This window comes from Tauraco erythrolophus, chromosome 4 (assembly GCF_009769465.1).
Source record: "Tauraco erythrolophus isolate bTauEry1 chromosome 4, bTauEry1.pri, whole genome shotgun sequence".
In the NCBI taxonomy this organism is placed as follows: Eukaryota; Metazoa; Chordata; class Aves; order Musophagiformes; family Musophagidae; genus Tauraco; species Tauraco erythrolophus.
The window spans coordinates 66,467,153-66,487,138 of record NC_141468.1 but is presented as its reverse complement, the minus strand read 5'-3'; the positions used below and the strand labels follow the sequence as shown (position 1 = coordinate 66,487,138).

At 45.8% G+C, this 19,986-nt stretch overlaps 1 protein-coding gene across 4 annotated transcripts; it reads left to right on the top strand.

The window, feature by feature from the left end:
* Positions 1–662: 662 nt before the first annotated feature.
* On the top strand, positions 663–19,026 carry LOC104379156 (cystine/glutamate transporter). 4 transcript variants are annotated; one of them, XM_086611175.1, is made up of 12 exons: positions 663–2,933; positions 5,630–5,756; positions 6,487–6,602; positions 7,267–7,392; positions 9,818–9,917; positions 10,009–10,053; positions 10,241–10,364; positions 10,679–10,782; positions 12,598–12,694; positions 13,471–13,620; positions 16,561–16,735; positions 17,642–19,026. In XM_086611175.1, the coding sequence occupies exons 1-12, from the start codon at positions 2,738–2,740 to the stop codon at positions 17,704–17,706; spliced, it is 1,425 nt and encodes a 474-aa protein (XP_086467301.1). In that variant the 5' UTR covers positions 663–2,737; the 3' UTR covers positions 17,707–19,026. The 4 variants fall into 4 exon arrangements, with proteins under 4 accessions (XP_086467301.1, XP_086467302.1, XP_086467303.1 ...); XM_086611176.1 differs by lacking the exon at positions 7,267–7,392; XM_086611177.1 differs by lacking the exon at positions 17,642–19,026 and having other exon boundaries at positions 13,533–13,620; positions 16,561–16,693.
* The last annotated feature ends 960 nt before the right edge of the window (positions 19,027–19,986 follow it).

The window sequence follows — 19,986 nt, the reverse complement described above, 5'->3', positions numbered from 1 at the left end:
TAAAAATCTGAAAAAAAAAAAAAAAAAAGAAATCAGTAAGGATGAAGAACAAGGGAGTAAAGATCCAGTAGGTGTGTGAAAAGTTGTGAAATGGGTTTGTTTTTCTCCAGTCCTGCTGGCTGACTTCTCATGCAAAGGTACAGCTTTTGGGAAGGAGAAGGATTTGAGCCTGTTCTGTAAGTCAAAAGGGTGAACAAAAAGCAGTTCTGTGTGTTTCCTTTCTGCTAAGCACATTGTGAATATTCTTAAGCATTGCCACAAGGATTAACATCTCTGCATTTTAATGTGCCTGGTGCTGGAATGTAACTAGAAAGCAAAGCAGGCACGAATAGTCTCTCCAGGCGGTGGGCTCTGCTAGGTGTCTCTTTGAAGTGCTATTCAATAGCTTTCTGTTACTTTTTTTTTTTTTTTTTCCTTCCCTTCTTCACCCAGCCCCTCCTTCAACAGCTTCTGGAACAAACCCTGATAGATTTCATGTTTCTGAAATTTACTGGACTGTTTAATCTCCAAATACTTTTGCATGGCAGTAGTAGAAAAAATAAGCATGTGGACAGAAGTATGGAGTTTGGTATTTACTTTGGATCATTAACCTGGTCTGTAAATTTTTGATCTCTCTTTTTTTTTTTTTTTGTTCCTCCCCCCATTTTGTGTAATTTCAGAGCCTCTGAAGAGACGCTGTCGTTCGCTGCTTTGGGATCCCAGCAAGAAATGGGAGTCTGATGGATTGTAAATGCACCTGCTGCATTTAAACCCAGCCAAACAGATAAGTGCCCTTTTAATTATCTTGTGATAGCATTTTAGATATATCGGTGCACAAAACCTCTCTCTTCACTTTGGCTTCAATTCTGCGAGCCCTCTGCGCTTCACCAACTCTGCAAACGATCTCTGCAGTTCTGCTTTTGGCTCAGAAATACCAGATGATATCAGTATTTCACGTGAGCTAAGTAATTAGCGTCTGAGGGAGCTGACGGCTCAGGAAGCTCTCTGGTGTCTTTCCTTGCCCCTCTGGAGCCTCTGTCTCCAGGTTTTGGGACTCTGAGGAGCTGCTTTGTGGGACCAGACAAGTCTGATGTGACCCATCTGAGCCTTAAGGAGCCCTCTGAGACTCATTAGAGGTTTAATAACTGCACTTGGCTGGTTTGATTGAGAAGATGCTTGTGCAGGCTTGGCTCGATCTCAGAGAAACCTGCTAAGGCTGCTGGCAGGAGAGAGGGCTTTCTGCATGTGCTATTCATATGTGTGTGGAGAAAGTGATAACCCCCACTTCTTCCTGCTGGTTTCCTGCGGGAAAATAGCAGGGGATGGGGGAGACAAGCCCTTAGTTTATACCAGGTATCCAAAGAGGTATCATGAGGGAGTGGTAAGGAGAATTGTCCTCTCAAAGTTACGGGGATACTTATATCTATGGATGGAAAATAGAGATTACCTAAAGCAAACTTCTGCCTGCTTAGATCTGCTTCTATAGATGACTTCTGCCTGCTGTTGGGCACACACCACTTCAATTATTAAATCATTTAAGAAATCCATAAAACATGGTCTTGAGTACAGTGTGAGTTTGCAATAGTATACAGCCGTGAGGCTGGGGCAAATGTTCACTACACCTGCAATTTACAGCGTTAGAAGAACGAAAAAACCACTAAAGCTGAGTGTGTGGGCATTGGAGGGGGATGTGTGACTGGAGGAGGGACAGGAGCCAAATTACTCCAGATCTGTCTTGTCTGCTCTACCAGGGTTAATCAGCAGTGTAGAACGTCTGCCTCGCTGTCAGGAAAACTGCAAACAGCTTTGCTACAGCAAATTAGGCTGTAGTGACTGACGTGAATTCTAAGCAGAAGGTGATTTTCTTGGTGAAGGTGCCAGCCTAGGATGGAGAGAGAGACTGGAGAGACAAGAGGGTGAAGTGAGAGATTGCTGCAGCATGAGGGAACTGGATGTAGATAAACTGCTGTGATCCCTGGAGTGTCTGAAGTTCCCTTTATTTCTAGGAAAATCTCTTCACTCCTGCTGTTTTTACCAAGAAAGTTTTCATATTAATAGAAGAAATTACATGTCTGATACTAATGACTATGCTTTGTCTTACAACTGTAAACACTACTTATTCTTGACTCTTCAATACTCTGATAGCCGAAGAGCTTAACAGTATGTTGAGAAACACTGATAAAATGAAGCCCTAGTGAGAAAATCAGGGTTTGTTCATTGAGCAAGGATGGACAGGAAGGTAAAAAAGCTTAAATCATCTGTGTACCCCAATTAACAGAGCTCTTTGCTCCTCAAAGAAAAAAAAAAAGAGATCCTCAAGGTCTTGACTATTAGGTTTGCAACTTGAAACCTGCTTTCTGCCAGCATGTTGATATCAATGTTCTCCCAAATTATGTCCCATTAAATTAACCCTACTCTGGCCAGTTCCAGTCTGGACATCCAAGTTGCATTTGGAAATCATACCTTGAAGTGTGGCACACAACTTTTATGCTCGGTGCTTCTTGGCAGAAGAGGCAGAAAACACTCCCTCTCTGGAGCTGTACTGATGTGAGAGATGATGCTGAGTTTGGCTGGTGCATCCAGTAGCTGAGGAAAAAATATTCAAATAATCTTGACAGGCTTCTGCAGAAAATCTTGTCCAGATAAGACGACCCTCGAATCCCTAACTCTTTCCTCGTCTTACAGGTGAGCCTTGAGGACACTTGAGAGACGGTAGCTCCTGGATGCATGAGCTTCCCCTGGGATTAGAAGAAGAGCCATGGGGAAAGATAAGAAAAAAGAGGAGGCCATCTTTCTGAGGAAAAAGATAACTTTGCTGAGGGCTTTCTCTCTTCTCATCGGCAGCATGGTTGGCAGCGGCATCTTTATCTCCCCGAAAGGAGTACTGAAAAACTCCGGCAGCGTGGGTTTCTCCCTCGTTGTCTGGTTTGCCTGTGGGATCCTCTCAATGCTTGGTGAGTGATGGTGAGCTTTGTCAGCCTTTGCTTAAGCACCTGGGAGGTGAGGGAAACCAGCACATCTTGGTGTATAAAAAGTTGGGAGCATAATAGACCATTTCCCTGTTCCTATTGCAAAAGAAGCAAAGGTTTAACAAGCCTAGGGGCGTCACCAAGGGTCTTCAGTTCAAATTATTCCCCCATGGTGATTGAGAAAATCTCAGCACTCATGGTCTGTGAATATACGAAATAATGCGCGAGCCCAGGGCAGAGGAATGACAATGACTGCAGATGGAGATAGCGTGGTCTCTGCCAGGAAAGCTGGGAAAAAATGAGGGGATTCACTCCGTAAGGGGGAAAAGAGACATAGACATCTAAAAGGCACTTGTGAGTACAAGGGCTGTGCAGTGCTTTTCATAGATGCTGTGAAAAGGGCAAGAAGTGACAGTCTCACCATGCCGTAAGGGATCCGCATTCTGTCGGTGAGGACAGAGAAGCACTAGAGCAGGTTTCCTGAGGAGCTGCAGGGAACCCACCACCCAGGAGTGGGAGGGTAGGTGTCTGTCAGAAATGGCTTGGGTATGTCTGATGCTGCCTTGGAGCAAGGAGATGGAGCAGATCAGTTCAGCCCTGCTTTCTGTGCGTTACCTTTGGCTCCATTTCTAGCATTTAATTTTCTCACAAAGGGTTGACTTTTTGATGACAGTTTCATTCTAGTTCTTCTGAAATAATGTAGCTCTTGAAGTTAAATGTATGCCTTTCAGTTTCCTTCATTAGCTGTATAAAAGCATCACCTTAGAAATGATCTGATCTGCAAGATCTCTCAACTTTGGGGAGAAATCTGGTGTTTATTTCAGTGGGTGACTTTAAAGTTGTTCTTCTGTTGTAACTTGGGAAAAAAAAAACCACACTTGGCACTGTGGCATGTACATGCAAGTTTAGAAATTGGGACATTCAATTGTTAATATGGCAACAACTCTGGTTCTTGCTTTTAGCATATGTATACCAATATTTCATGTTTGTTGCACGTGCTGTTAAGTGCAGGTCTCCTTTACTGTACGTGTGGGCTGTCTGGCGAATAAGATGCTTTTGCTTAAGGAAAATCTTCGAACATAATGTGAGCATTTTGTGTTTCTTTTAACTGAGCAGAACAATAAATGATAACTCATGTACTGGTCACATAGCCCAAGCTCTGCACTTGGAAAGGTTTCTCTCTCCGTCGCATCCTTAGATAGCCTGTTCCAGAAGGGCCTTGGGAGCCTCTTTATCAAGTTATTGCATTTTGTAGTCAAATTTATTCGTTTGTTCTTCCCTTTTATCAGCTTGATGACCTCCCCTGATCATTTCTCTGACACTTCTTTTGCAGTACATTAAAAAGACCTGCTTTCTTATATGCTTTTTTTCTTTCAACCGTGGCATTTATATGAGTCCCATAGCACGAGTTCAGCACAGCTCTTAAACGCATGCTTAAAGCAAGCAAAGAGGAATAAATGAGAGGTGTCTGCCTATGTTCAAGACTTTGAACAGAGATTCTGCACGAGTTTGCCAACAGAGAAGAGGGAAAAATTGAGGTCCTCACCATCGACATGACCTGAATATGGCATGATCGCCATAGGACTTGGAGGCATGCCTGTATCACCACTGGGTTCCTCTGTGCTCTCCCTCCACAGCTGCCTGAGCTGGGCAAAGAAGTAGATAGCACAGCTAGAGATGGTCTGTAGGGTCACATCCCAACAGCGCTCAGGCCCACTGCAAGGAGAGCGGTGCACAATGGAGTGTTTTATGATTTCTTTTGGCTAACAAAGGATGTTTAACCTAGCAGCTGAACCCGATATAGGCAGGGCTCAAGATTTGTCCTTAGACACATTCAAATAGCATGATGAATAGCTCTACAAAGAAAACACAGACGGGATTTTCTTGGCACAGGCGAAGGCATAAAGGTTTCTATCTGTTTGCCTGAAAGTTTTAAGCCATCTTCTCCTGCATAGCTCCCCCAGGGTTTCTCGTTGTGCCCCGGTGCCGGGGCAGGGAGGTGCAGAGGTGCTTGCGAAGGCAGGAGAGGGCAGTCCCCACATCTGCTGGTGCACTTGTATGCGAACACATGAGAAGAGCCTGACCAAGCCTCTCACGTGGACGTTTCCCTTGCTCTGCACCATCAGCGCTGTGTTTTACTCCAATGGCAGGTCTTCTTTTTCAGAGGAGATGGCCTTCCAGGTCCTCTGTCTGATGTTTTTGAAGGAAGAAAGGAATTTATGTGAAAATGCAAGACAAGGACACAGGAACATGGTCCATGATCAAAAACGTGATTGGAACGATGAGTTCAGCCACGGCCTGTCGCTGAGCTGCTGTAACGGCCTTTAAGCAGTGCTACCAGTTTAACTGTGAGGAGAAGCGAGAGAACCCAAACCTCCAGGATGTTTTTCAAAGGAAACCTCTCGTAACTGGATGCAAAATTTCTTTCACACACCTTTCCACATAAGTTTCATGGAAAAGTTGTATCATTATCAGAAAACTGAGAATTTATTTCTTCAAAAGAAACTTCAAAACATTGTAGCGCACAAAAACAGGGAAAAGAATGGTTCTACTACACCCCTTCTTCTTCTCTAATTTGTTACTTACTTTAAACGAATTCATTCAATCCCTGAAAAGTCATATAGAAAAGAGAAAATCAATGGGATGATTTAATCAGTGCATTTCTACTTGAACTTTTCCAGGTGCTTTGTGTTATGCAGAGCTTGGAACAAGAATTACCAAGTCTGGAGGACATTATATCTACATTTTGGAGACACTAGGGCCTCTGCCAAGTTTCTTATTCCTGTGGGCAGAGTTTTTTGCTATCAGGTAAGAGAATTTGTTTGTTTGCCTTTTGCTGGATGCTGTGACGATTTAGAAAACCGAAAGTTACGGTGCCAGGTAACAGTTTAAGCAGTTCATAAAGAAAAAAAGTAGAAACAATCTGAACAACTTTTAAAGATTTTCAGTGATAAAAGGAAGAAGGCATAATGAACAAATATTTACACATGTTCAATGTGATCTATATTTGAAGAATATCTCTCTTCTCGCCTGGCAGCTGGTATCCTCCAAGAGCTGTATTATTTTTCAGAGACTGACAACAGATGTCAGATTTATTTCGGATCTTCTATTTTCATTGTGAAACTTCTTCAGATTCTCCTGTGGAGACAACTTTCTGGCTTAGCCCTAAGTTAAATAATATTTTAGATTATTGTAAATTTCTTCTTTTTTAACTTTAAAAGGGAAGTCTTCCCCTCTCAATAACCTGCATCCTTCATGTAAGCTGAAACGACGCAGGACATAAGAACCATACTGCATTGCTCAGTATGATTAATCTCAACTTTTGCTTTCAAGTTGGGAATAAATCTTCTTACAGCATGTGGTTGCAACCCACGAACCTATGTAAAAGCCCCCATGGGAACACATCATTGACATGGGAGAGCATTATTAAGCTGGATGGGGAAACTTTTCCCCCTCTCATGTATTGTGCAGTTTTTCATCATGCCAGTTTTTGAGCGTCCGCAGACTTCATTTTGTGCTCGGTTCCTCCCCCTCCCAGGCCTGCCAACAGTGCTGTGGTTTCTCTGGCATTTGGACGCTACATGCTAGAGCCATTTTTTACCCCTTGTGCAGCCCCGGTCTCTGCTGTGAAGCTCGTGTCTCTCCTGGGGTACTGTAAGTACTAACTTTCCAATCTTGGAGCCTCTCTGCCCCAGACCAGGGGTGCTTATGGGATGTTATCTTCTGGGATAACTGTGGAATTGGAGCTCACTTGGCCATTCAAAACTTCCTGATCCATGGCACTGGTTTGGGACCGCTATATTCCCCAAGAAGGGAAGTGGGTCTCCATGTTGACCAGCTGGAGCACTAGGTCGGGGGATTGTGCCAAGTACGGAGGTAGAAACTGTTCGTATACAATTGTGCAAATGCCCCCTGTTTTGAGGGTGGTAAGGGTCAAGGTTTTCGACTCCTTCTGTGATGCACCCAGCCAATGAAGCTGTCGTGCCTGCTCTGGGCTGGTGTGTGCCAGCACAGGGACTGCTGTGAAAGGGGCTGCTGAGATGTCCTTGCAAATTCATCCTTTGCTCCCAGGCAGGCGTGGATTACCCGACAGGAACCAGGCTCCCGGTTGCTCTTAGGAGCGTAACTCAGCTCCCCCTTCAAACGCTATACATTGGGCCACACCTGTAACGTTTTCTGACATCGCTCACCCTGAGCATCCTCTCTGTAGAGACGCAGCCTTCTCCCCAGCATCCCTAGAGCAGGGAGTGCTGCTGTGCTTTTTACCTGCATGTGTTAAGCGTGGGCTACAGCTGTAGCAGTGTGGTCTCCTCTCCAGACACGGTCCTCACCCTCAATTCCTGGAGCGTCACCTGGAGCGCCCGGCTACAGACGGCTCTCTCCATTGTCAAACTCCTGGCGCTTGCGCTCATCATCGTGCCAGGGATGATGCTGCTGGCCCAGGGTAGGTGTGCTGCTGGGTGGCTGGGGGAGGGTGCTCGACATACCTGCCCGTCATGGCTTTCGTTTGTCCCTAGTGACAAGCGTGGTACCCCTTTAGCTGGCATGATCTTTCTCTGCCGGTGTGCTGGATGGCAACTAGCTGGGAGTGATCTAGCTGAGACGGGAGTGATTGGCATAAAGATGCATCATGGCATCAGGGCTGATGCTCAGCTGTACTTTCTCTAAAACTGGGTCTCCCCTCCGTGCCTGAGGCTGTGTGAGCCTACCAAGGGGCATACAGGCACCTTCCTCTGCAGACGGTCTTTCTTAGGTGTCAGACTTGCCTGTTTCCAGCGTGGCTCAAAATCCTTTCAAAGCAGCACAAATTTGATGGACATCAGGGATGTGTGACCGAATTCTATGGTGATCCGAGCAAGTCACAGCTGTGTAATGAGTTACCAGCCCTCAGCTGAGCCCTAGTAACTGCATCTCTAACCTTTCTGTAGCTTAAGCTAATGATTTTTACCTCCTGATTGAGATGGGCACTAACTTAGTAAACTTATAATGGACTCGTGCAGGATTGCACGCTCACATTGAGAATGGGGGGAAAAAAAACCCTACCAGTAGTATCTTCTGGGAATGATACAAGAGCATTGGCTTCAATCCAAGCCTCAGTTTATAGAAAAGCCCAAGGCATTCCCACTCAAGGGATGACGCCCGCTCCCTCCTTATGCTACTACCTTCCTCTGCAGAGGAAACCACAGGCGGTAGGCTCCGGGTTTGTGTTTCTTTCTGATGTCTGGAGCTGGCTCCTTTGAACATGCAAAGATCCCCTCGGGCTGGCAGCACTTCTGAATGGAAGGACTGCCCTGCAGCTAGAAATCCTGAGCCATTATTGTTAGGAATGCCTTCAAAGGACAATCTGGAGCCCTGTTACCCGTCTTCTGGCAAGGAGGATAAGTGCTGGTGACATCTGGAGGGAGAATTCACCAAGAGACCTCAATATGACAGGTTGTATTTAATGTGACTCGTGGGGGACTGTAAATCACTCATTAATGTACTGCAGACAATAAATCCTTTTTATGTACCATGACTTACCAGCAATCATTTCAGAACATAAAAAGACTAACCTAATAGACCCACTCCCATATTTGGGTTTAGTTTTCTTCACCTGTTTTTGGTGCTTAAAAATCAGGTTTGTTCTTTTAAATCAGTTTGCCTGATTCCTCTGCCTTGCTCTACCTTTTTCAGTTACACTCTTATCCTTTCCTCTGCCGTTACTTTCCCTTTGGTTCACGTTCGTTTTTGAAACACTGGCCCAGCGAGTCTCTAACTCAAATGCCCAAATCTCATCACAGAGCTCCTTGCAGAGTAGTCACCTCTGTAGAAGCAGCCTGACCTTCTCTACCTGCTCCGTGCCGTTTCATCACTTTCCTGGCGAAGCTCAACTATGCAAGCTCCGCATCTTTCTCTTTCGAAGAGACTTTGATGTGGAGAATTAAGTACAAATGTGGAACTTTGGGCCACTTGGATTTGAAAATTTCAGAAATACAGCTCATTTAGACTGCATTTTTTATTGCTCTTCCTTTGAATAGGAGGCCATTAGGTGTTTCTCCTTCCCTTCCCTAGGTTTTTTTTGAGTTTGATAAAATATCATTCATATTCAAAATCCTAGTTGTTTTTTTTTTTGTTATTTCAAGCAGAGAACTTTTAGGAAAATCAAGGGACTTGGTAAAATGAGATTTTTATCTGACCCACCTCTATTTTTATAAATTTTATTTGTTTTGCCCTCTGTGTCCTCGGTTCTTTCTCCTTCTGGTGAGCAGCAGTGGCTGGCAGGGGTGGTGAGTGGGGACCGTGCCCAGAGCAGGGTGCCAGGCTGATGGTCCCTGCTCCTGCTCCCTCCCCCGCCCCGGTTCCCATGCTCTGGCCAGCATAGGGCTGGGGTCAGTGCTCCGGAGGCAGGGTCAGGAGGGAGCACAGCAAGAGTCGAATTAGCCGCCTTGCTGGCTGCACCACATCAAAGAGGAGCGCGCATCCAGCTGCTTAGGGGGCTGGGGCGGGGGGGGGGAAGAGGGTGGACCACACGGAGAAGTAATTTTGGGCCTAAGGAAGGATAGGACAACTTGGGTCCTCTCGTCTCCATGACGTCCCTTTCCCACAGCAGGCACTGTCTAAAAGAGAACCAGCCGCCGTCGTTGCCCTTCCTGAAATGTTTCCCACAGCTGGACGGGACATGGGTCTGTCCTGTCACTGTTTGTGAAGTACACGCGTCAGCGCAGCACTGCAAATTAAAGCAATGAAACACGTCTGAATACCTGGCTCCAAGGAAGTCACAAACACTCTTCCCAGGTCTGGGCAAGAGGTACAAGGGGTGTTATCCTGCAGGAAGAATGCCTGTCTCTGACGATTCCCTGCTCTGTGTCTTTTGTTTATCTTTTCTGCAGGGCACACTGAAAACTTCCAGGACGCTTTTGACAGACAGTCACTGGTTTTGGATAAGCTGCCCCTGGCTTTTTATGCAGGCATGTTCGCATATTCAGGCTGGTAGGTGTGATGGGAGGGTGCTTCGAGGGCAGCTGGCTGGTGTCTGAGAACCCTGACCCAAACTCTCTCCTTCTCTCTTCTCACCGTGCAGGTTTCAGACCAGCTTTGTGCGTGAGGAGTTGATCAGACCTGAACGGTAAGGCTGGGAAGAAGGTGTCTTAGGTTACCAGCCTCTGGGGTACCACAGCTTTCCCGAATGCTTTATGGGTGGAAATAAGTTTGTGGGTTCACCTAACCAAAGCCAGCTGCCATCTGCAGTAATACTGTGCACAACAAGGGATAACAGCTTGTTCTTTGTGTGCCTCTCTTCCCGTCTCTTGTAGAAATATCCCCCTGGCTGTCATCGTGTCTGTGATCACTGTGATTGTGGGGTACATGCTCACCAACGTTTCCTATTACACGGTCCTGGGAACGCAAGATGTTCTGGCTTCTCCTGCAGTGGCTGTGGTGAGTTGTTGCCCCTACCGTTATCTTTCTGCAGTGTGGTTGGCTTACACTGAAGGGGTGGTCATGGCAAATATTTAGGAGGTGGTTTTCCTAATAAATGATTTATTGCTTTGTCATTTCTCTGGATTATTGGGCAACAGTCCTTTCTTCTAGTCTTGCCTAAAAGATAACAAAAAAGAACCTGCAGACGACAGTAGAAAAGGCAAAATTTATGAGTTATATTTTACTCCCTCAATGGAGGGAGTTTTCTTTTGAATCTCATGTCATCTAGAGATCACTACATGTTGCTAAAGCCACGCTTGCTCTTCCTCCAGAGCTTTGTGCAGCGAGCCTTCAAAAGCCTGATCTCAGTGGTCCCTGTCCTTGTCGCACTATCCTGCTTTGGAACCATGAATGGAGGAATCTTCACGTTTTCAAGGTCACATCCCCAAGAATTTATTACTCTTTTGACTTATTGAATCAGAGGGAAGCACTCGTGACCTATGCAACTGCCCATCCATATGATGGCATTTTAGCCACTCTTGTGGGAAAAATCAGGCCTTTGACTCCCAGGATGTCAACTACAGGAAAATTCCTGTTGACTGAGTCTACCCTTTCTGTTTCTGGTCAGGTCCAGACTTTGGTATCTAGGGCTGGTCACAAAGATTTTTATTTTCTTCCCCCACCCTTCAGTATAAACCCCCAGTTTAAAGCGAAATGTCAGTGCTTCTGGTGAACTAGAGGCTTTGTTGACATTGGCAACTGCTCAGTGAGACCAAGTTTTCTTTCGCTGGGTTCACCCAGCTGCTCTGATTGCAGGGCACAGGGACCCTCTGTTGTGAGGATCTCTGGCCAAAGGCAGACTCTCCCTTGAGGACTTTGTTTTGGGGTCAGTGAAACATTATCGGGGACGGGCTATTCCTAAAGCAATAGTTGAGGCTCAACAAGTCTTGCTGTAGCAATAAGAAAAGCTTTGTTCCACGGAAAAATTATCTTGCCAGCTTTACTGGCTACTACACTGTGATGTCCTTATGGGAGCCTTGAAATTGGAGAGGAGGGCAGAGCTCACGGAGAAGCACGTCGTGCTGGTCCCAAGCAGCTGAGCGAGCTCCCTGGAGCCGGTTCTATTTCACAGCTTTGATTGCAAAAGGAAAAATCAGTTGATATGAAAGGGATGTTTCGTAGTGCGAAAGCTAATGAGTTATTTGATCTACTACCCTGAAGTCCTCTGTTAAACACAGGTGCAGAAAATTCTCCCTGTCAGCTCCTCTAGCTAGTGGTTTTATGTGAGGATGAGAAGTCCCTGGACAGCCCAGAGGTGCTGTGTGTCCCTAAGGCCCTTCTCTCCCCGATCTTGGCACCGTTAACGTAATCACTGCAGAAAGGCTGTATAAACAGTGATGGGGCCTCCCTGGCTGCTGGCCAACCACACCCCTGCAAAACCACAGAGACAGCAATAAAATCAATTTTACACTCATGCCCCAGCTGCTTTGGGCCCTGCTCCAGCCCAGCTGACGCTCTGGCATGGTTTGCTTGTGGATATTAAATTTATAAAATTGGATGAAAAGCCTTCTCCCTAATTGCCCTTTCATGAGTCAAAGGAAGGATGAAGGCAAGAGGCTCTCTGCTGTCATTTTGTAGCTAGACCTGTGTGTATCTGGCCTCTTGGCAATGCATCAAACTATGTTTTCCAACAGAGGATAGAAAATACTCTATTATTTGAGGAAATTGCACTTTATTTTTATGTATATATATTTATATATATATTTAAAAAAATATATAAAAATATAGGCATCAAGACTGACAATCACCTTTCATAAACTCACCAGCCTGTCTTACAAAGAATTGAACTTTGTGATTCCTCTACTTCCTACTGGAAAGATTAATCCCTGCTCTGATGGCAAGAAACCTTCTGGCTTCTGTTTTCAGCCTGAGCTTACTCATGGTCACTTTGGACTTGCCCAAAGGTCTTTGTTAATGGGCTACCAAGTGTCCTGTGGCCAGTGGTTCTGCTGGTGGACTCTGCACTGCGTTGAACTAACTGGTTTTGGGAGAGCTATGGGAATTCAACATTGAGTTTTTCTTCCAGATGCCCCCAAATGTGTGGCTAAAGGCAGAACGGTGGCCTTGAATAGCAGACCTGTGCTGGGAAGTGGGGGGTGCCTCAGGGCCTCAGGTCAGTCCAGTGACCGGTCTTCTCATTTCTAGTGTGGATGTGGGATGCTAATGCATAGGGCTCCCGGTTTTTTCCTAGGACTCTGTTTGTGGCTTCCAGGGAAGGACAGTGGCCTCCGCTCTTCTCCATGATCCACATTCGAAGGCATACACCCCTCCCCGCTGTCATGTTAATGGTAAGGAGACCTGGCCGTGTGACTTACCCTGTTCTTGTAGTCTTGGCTTTCTTGCAAAGCCTAAAGAAGCTGAGGAGTTTTAAAGGGTACAGAGACACCAAGTCAGCCTCTGAAAAATAAGGAAAGTGGAATACTGGAAATGGCTGCAAAATCTCCTTAACCCACTACCTCAAAGTCCTCGCCCTATAGCCTTGAACAACTTTTTTTGAAGTACTGTCCCTACCATCTGCCACAGTTGTTGCTTGATATTATCCTGTGAAAACACTTCTGCCAGGTTTTGGCTATTTGGAAATCCAAAATTCCCAGGTGTGGTGGAAATGCAAGGTATGACCATTTGCAGAGGTGGTCTCCGTTTTATTTTTTTTTTTTCCTGGCAATGGTCAGCTCCATCCAAACTGTGCTGCAGTTCCTCTTGCAGCTTGGCTGACCTACCAAAAACTTAGCAGGTATCTTTGTAGGTAGACTTTGTACTGGCAGTGCAGGCTTTTGGATCGTGCATGTTGTAATTGCTCTGTGTATGACATAGAGCATCAAAGATGCTATTGATCTTGAAACGACTACTCCTTTCTGTAGCACATCATAATTGTGTATTTAGGCCTCTTCCTTTCAGTCTGTGACACACTTTGTGAAGTACTCAGTGACCTCTGAAATGTTGGGGGTGTGAAGTAGCTGCCTGTGATTGCAGGGGGGCTGGAGGAGGTTATCCATATTACCCTTTCTAGTCTGAGGACCATAGTAAGGCTTTAATGACTGTATTTCATCTTCACAATGCTCAGTTCCCTTTGGTTACTGCCATGGTGTGTATCGGAGATATCTACCATCTAATGAACTTCTTCAGCTTTTCCCGATGGCTCTTCATAGGATTAGCCACCCTTGGGCTCATTGTCCATCGTCGTCGTCACCCGGAGCTGCACAGCCCGTTCAAGGTAATGCATGGTCTGTATCTACCAGCCAGGAATGCACAGGCTTGTCTTTTCTCTCTCTTATTTGCTAAGAATTAAAGCATTACATGGCCATGGTTACTTTTAGGCTCTAAGGGGGTCTCCAGTCCTATTGCTCAGTAAGGCACGTAGGGAGCTCCTGAGGTTGGTTGATGTGCCCAAACAGCCAGATGTGGCCAATTCGATAAAGCTGGTCCTACATGGTGTCACTAGTGGGAGCTGTAAGAAGGCAGCCTGCTCCAAGGGATAAAGTTTCAGGCTGGGAACTGAGAGGTGTGCAGAAGGCCATTCCTACACTCATGTCCTGTGGGCTGCAAGGAGGAACCCTGGCCTGGATGTTATTTCAGCAGTAGGTAGGTCTCGGCTCCAGCTGAGAAGCAGAAGGATGTCAGGCATGGGAGAAAAGAGTGTGAGAGAAAAGGGGATTCTGGGAGCAAACCTGACTTAAGGGGAATCATCTGCTGGCACAAAAATACTGTATAGTGTAAAGCAGGTTGTGTACAACTGTTGCTGCCACAGGCCCTGAGGCTGTGTGCAGTGCGTGCATGTGTTCCACAAAGTGTTTTGTTCAGCGGTCAGCTAACAATAGGTAACGCCCGTGCAGTGTGTGGCCCCATGGAGAAAGACCTTCCTTCTTGCTCCAGGGAGAGAGAGGAGAGTGGCTTTGTGAACCTCCAGCCATGCGTGACCTTTGTGGTCGGCCCGTTCTACCAAGAGCCCAGGCGTCTGGTGGGGCTTGATGAGCTGCCTGACACACGCTGTGTCCAGACTTCTCCCATGCTGGCTTCCAACCAGTGCTGCTGGCACGTCCGTTGTTTTCCTGGTTCCTGGTGGGACGAGTTCAAAGGAGAGTGCAGGATTTACTGTGCAGGCACTGCCCTGCATGTGCACCTGCAAACCTCTAGCGCTTTCAGATCAGCAACCATAAGCGGTGAGAGGCATTAAAAGTGGGCAAAGGGAAGGAGGGGAGCAAGGGGATTCAATTATTCCTCCTCAGAAGGAAGTTGGAGGATGCCTTATCCTCTTGTGCCTTTCCCCAGCCTCCGGCTGGGCTCCTCCAGTGGCCCTTCTTACACTGCCGGGTGCTGGGGAGCAGTTGGTCCCCTCGTATCCATGGGGGAAGCTGGAGTTGGTGCTGGAGCAGCTTTCTTGCACTTGAGGCACCTTTGTCACCGATGGATGATGTGCAGAAGGTGTTTGGCCAGGGCGATGCTCGAGGCGTGCACAGTTTGTTTCCCATCTCCGGTTGTGCCTGCGCGGTGCCTCCGGCCAACTCCTGGGGAGGAGAGGAGATCTCCAAGGCCGCAGACACCGGGCAGCCGATCAGGGAGAAACTCAGGGCACAGCAACGCTTCCCACAGCTCCCGGGGCTCCTCTCTGAGCCATGGGAGGCCTGATGCACAGCTTGGGGAAGTTTTCCTTCTTGGTCTTTGCTGGAGACAGCTTGTTTAGCAGAGACCTTGATGCTTCCCAGTTTTTTGGCTGTTGCACTCGTGTACTCACCCAGAACCAGATTTTAAATAGGTTTTGCCTTTTTCTTTTAAACCAAACTTCTTGGGGAAAGTTTATTAGTGGATAGCACTGGTGAGGTTTTCAACTGCTGAGATTTTGCCCCGTTTTGGTTTAGATAGAGATTCAGGCTTTTAACGGTTCCTAAAGGTGGTTTAAGTGAGGGAGGGAAATGCTGAGCTTTTGGTCAGTTTCGTTGATGCTTTTCTCCCCTCTCCCTGCTTTTTGTAACTGCTTCAAACTCGAAGCCCAGTTATCTGCAGGAAGGGCGGGCCACGGGCAGGTGGTGTGGGCATGTGCTGCGCTCTAGTGGCCAGAGAGAGGTGTGAGGTCGTCTTCTGCCACTTGCTTAAGAAAAACAAATCATAAAATACATGTGATTGTGCTGGTACTTCTTCTACCCTATAGCATTTTGAGTTAAAAATGATATGAAACACCGGTGAGAGGAGGAAACGGTCCTCTTGCACACCTCTCAAGCAGATGTGCAGCATGAATGTATGCACGTAGGAGAGTCTGGCAGGAGATGTTCTGGCTGGAAAGAGCACATAAGTTTGGTGACTGAATGGCTGCCATTACTAGATCAACTAATCTCTTCCACCTTGGCATGGTCAGCATCCAAAATAGGATCTTTGTTACCAGAAAAGAGATTGTCACCCTAGGTGAGACCAGCAGCTCCTTCACTCTATGAGCTAAGGCGAGGAGTAACTTTGGCTGAGGTTGGATTCAAAGACTGAGGAAATGTTTCATGGTTTTATTTTTTGCAGTCTTCTGATTTAGTCTCCAAATAGCCCTGATGAATTGGCTCACCCAACAGGGTAAGGCTGAAATGCTGACTGCTGCTTTGGTCTTTTGTCAGGGTGATGTTGAAACTCATGTTCTTGATGGAGGCACAATGGAGATAGGGAGTCCGGTTGATCCTGTTTTGGCCACTCTAAGTCTCTGGCAAGATGGAAGCAGGTCAAAATGAGTCATGAGTGTTATAACCAAAGAATGGTTTTATTCAAAGTGCTGCTTTTACTCATGGCTTCAGATTTTCCACCAGCAACTGCCACAGATGGCAAGCAGATACATGTGCATGTGCACACACAGGAGCAGTACCTTCAGAGAGAGGTGGGGTACAGGTGACTTCTCCCCCGCTTGGCTTCCACTTGCAAGTGAGATGAGGCTTATATTAGGAGGGAGGTATGCACCTCACAGGGTACACTGGGCTCTGAGAGTGGTACAAGTCAATTTTTGTTCTATGCAACCTACTTGTTCACAACTGATTGTACAGAAACAGTATGCAGGACAGCTATATGATTTTTCTCATCTTCTTTTAAGATGTAGAAGCGAACACAGTGTGTGCTGGCACATGTGGAGGCTGATTTGCTGCAGCCATCAGTTTTGCCTGAGAATCACCTTTGCTCTTTTCCCCAGGTTCCCCTGTTCGTTCCTGTCTTTTTTACCATTATCTGCCTCTTCACCGTGGCAATGTCTTTCTACTCAGACCCTGTGAACATTAGCATTGGATGCACCATGGTTTTAAGTGGTTTTCCAGTCTACTACCTCATAATCCATAGGCAAATGTCAAATCGTTGCCGTAGCTCATTTTGTAAGTATGCATTGAGTTTCAATCTTCTGGACCTAAACACGCTCAGGGGTGGAGACATTGGTTTGTTCCCAGGGCTCGTTTCTAACGCAAATTGCTCCATGACCAACAGACCTCATGAAATATAAATCATGACCCCTTCCACCCCTTTGAGGGCCTTCCCAAGACACAGCCTGTGCAGCCGAAGAGACGAGGGGCAGACTGTGCTGCAGTCGGCCGGCAGCCGCGCACGGGCTGTGTCTGCCTGGCCTGTGAATGTACCAATAAACCAGCCTGAGGCTTTGTTTTAAAAAAGGCAGGACTGAGGTCTACCAATGGGGGGGGACAGAGAGGGTCACACTCACACCCTAGCCCTGGTTTCTACTCAACTTTATTGTATCTTTGGGGTCACCACCTCTCGGTCAAATTTGGCTGACACTGAGCAAGAACAAAAGTTAGGATGGAGAGACTGACGGGCAGACACCGTAACCCCGTGCACAAGCATACCTGCTGAGAGGCTGGGGAGATGACTGGTAGGAGAAGATGGTGCTGCCTGCAGGCTGTCTGTTTGGTGAAGAGGCCAGGATGGTTTCGGGCACAGATGTGGGTGTGTAAATGAAATACATCTCCACTCCACACAATGTCTAGCACGGATCTTTGCCTGGTGGCACAACAATTGGCACAGAAATAAGAGCCGAGTTTTGAGTTTAATTTATGGTTTCATGTATGAATTTTGTTTTCTTTTGATTTGATGTTGGCCTGAGGTGTATCAGTAACCAGTGAATAGAAGAAAACACAGTAAGAAAGGAAACAGATACAGTGATCTGCTAACATAAAATGCTCCAGCTATCAGTGCGGATACTCTGATTTTCAGCCATTGCTCAAGATTTCCTCTGGATTAAACTTTTTTCCTTTTCTCCCCCCCTTCAGATTATCTTACACACAAACTACAGTTACTGCTGGAAGTAGTCCAACAAGAAATCAAGACTTACTGAGAAAATCATCAGAACTTACAGAAGATAAAATCTACTTACTCTGTTTCTGATACCTTTGATCCTACCGAAAGCAGGCTATGCTCTTGTTCTTTAAATCACTGCAAATGAGGATGAGCCTAAGCCAAAACCTTGCTGCAAGTGTTCCTAAGCTTGCCAATCGAGATCGGGATGAGCATGTCACACCTGTTTCTGCCCTTTTCTTTTTTAGCAGAACAATCCAGTTCTCTGAAACAAGTTTGCTTTGCCTGCAAAGTGTCTTCAAAATCAAGATCCCAGTTTTGCAGCCTAGCCCAGACTTCAGTAAAATATATGTATAAGCACACACACACACACAATATTTTTAATGTCATAACTTGGCAAATAGAGGAAGGGAGCATGTTGCAGAACTTAGAGTCCAATACATGGAAGGCAAATGCAGGTTTCGAACTAAAGCATTGTAGTAGCCATGCTGTGGGCAAGCATTATGAAGGGAAATAGGTGGGGAGAGCAAATTAGAAATCAGGTAGATGAATGGGAAAGGAAGAGGCAGGGGGCTAAAACTTCATTCACCAGAAAGTGAAGATTCAGGTTAATGAGAAGATATTTGAAAACTCTCTGAAATTCAAATATTAACAAAGTGAGGCCAGAATGTTTGCTTTGATTATTGTATAAGCAGAATAAGTTTATTTTGCTTCGAAATAACGTTTCAATTTTGAGCTTTATCTTTCTGATTTCAAAATGTACAAACACATTAAAAAAATCAGCTAAATATCCACAAGAATATGACAAAATAGATCCTGATCCCTCCTCCAACTCCTCAGCCCCTCTTCTCAGCTGGTACCACCAGTGAAGTCGAAAATTCAGATTTTGGCCCAACTCCAGTGAAATACAATTTCTTCTTTAGTTAGAAAAGACGACTGGTGAGACTTGGGGAGATTACTTACTAAGTGCGTCTTTTAGTGCTGTAAAGAGACACGAAAGTCTTGATGTCAGAGCTTTAACTTTAAATCTGTGGTCAAATGACTTGCTGAATTGATACATAAATGTTCATTTGAACTATTGACATAAGGAAGGTTTCCGTTATTGGATTGCTTTGGTTTACATTATTAATGTGGTAATGTTATGTCCAGGTAAAACAGCAATTAGCTATTTCCAGTCAGTTAAGGGTTAATCTTTTCCTAAAAGATGGGAAGTAGTATGGTGAGACTCCTCTAAGGACCTCTGGAGAGAGGAAGAACAGGAAGTGGAGTGTTTTTAATCTTTTGTATCAAGCGTTTATGTACTTAGAGTAAAATCAAAGTAGCATTTACAAAACCAATGTAATCTACTGAAACTTGTGAAATTCACCATTGAGATTTGGAAATAAATAAATTTTGTTGGTTTGTTGTTTGTTTGGTTGTTTGTTTTTTCCAAAGCAATTGAGAATTATTATTCTTGTTATGGCTGCTTCCTGTTCCTGTGCTGAATTAAGCCAGGAGAGCAGCAGTGTGTTTGAAGAGTTTGTTTCCCTCCCTCCCCTCTCATGGTTTAATTTACAAGCAGCTGGACATTGTCCAACAGGAAATTCAGTCTTACTTGGAAAACCATCACAACCCACAGGAGAAGGTATGGTCTTTAAATGATAGTGTGGTTTGAAGTGAGATCTGGAAATGTTTCCAGGCTCCCAGGCAGGGGTCAGTCCCCCCTTATGTCGGGCTTTGCTGAAGCTGAACCCCCCAGCTCACTTTCCTGCAGCCCCCCCATGGCCAGGCCTCCATGTGGGTGCCTGGAGAATCAACCTGCAGAAGACCTTGCAGAACCTGGCGAGCCCCATCTCCTCGATGTAGCCCGTGTCCAGTCTTTTAAGTACCAGTTTGGGGGATTTTGGGGGACATGGTAAGGTAGAAAAGTGAGGCGCTGCCAGCCTGGTCCCCTGCTGCAGGATGCCTGCGAGTACGGTGCACTCACATCGAAGCATCAGTACTCACACATCAAATCTTGGAGTGGTCTGCAGATAGACACACAGAAAGGGTAAAACGTGTTTTTTGGTTTTGCTTTTTCTTTCTTGGTACATTTCCTCTGAAGAGAAAAAGGGAACAAGGATTTAAATTCCTGGGGGAAAGTAAGTAATCCTACCTGCTGGACCACAGTTCCTTTATACATGATAAATAATTTGACATATGCAAGCAAACCACTCTTGGGTGCCTCTGCTGACTGTGCAGGAAAATGATCTTGCGGGGCTATACATAGGATGTCTGCTCAAAGACCTGTCAGATGCTGGAAATGCAGACAGATGTACTACCATGGTTATGTTGACTGTAG

What these genes read in the sequence shown, in the direction of transcription:
- LOC104379156 (XM_086611175.1), top strand. Translation starts at nt 2,738, where the DNA reads ATGGGGAAAGATAAGAAAAAAGAGGAGGCCATCTTTCTGAGGAAAAAG. An exon ending in CGTGTCTCTCCTGGGGTACT is followed by an intron (nt 6,603 to 7,266) that starts GTAAGTACTAAC and finishes TCTCCTCTCCAG; the next exon opens with ACACGGTCCTCACCCTCAAT. An exon ending in GATGATGCTGCTGGCCCAGG is followed by an intron (nt 7,393 to 9,817) that starts GTAGGTGTGCTG and finishes TCTTTTCTGCAG; the next exon opens with GGCACACTGAAAACTTCCAG.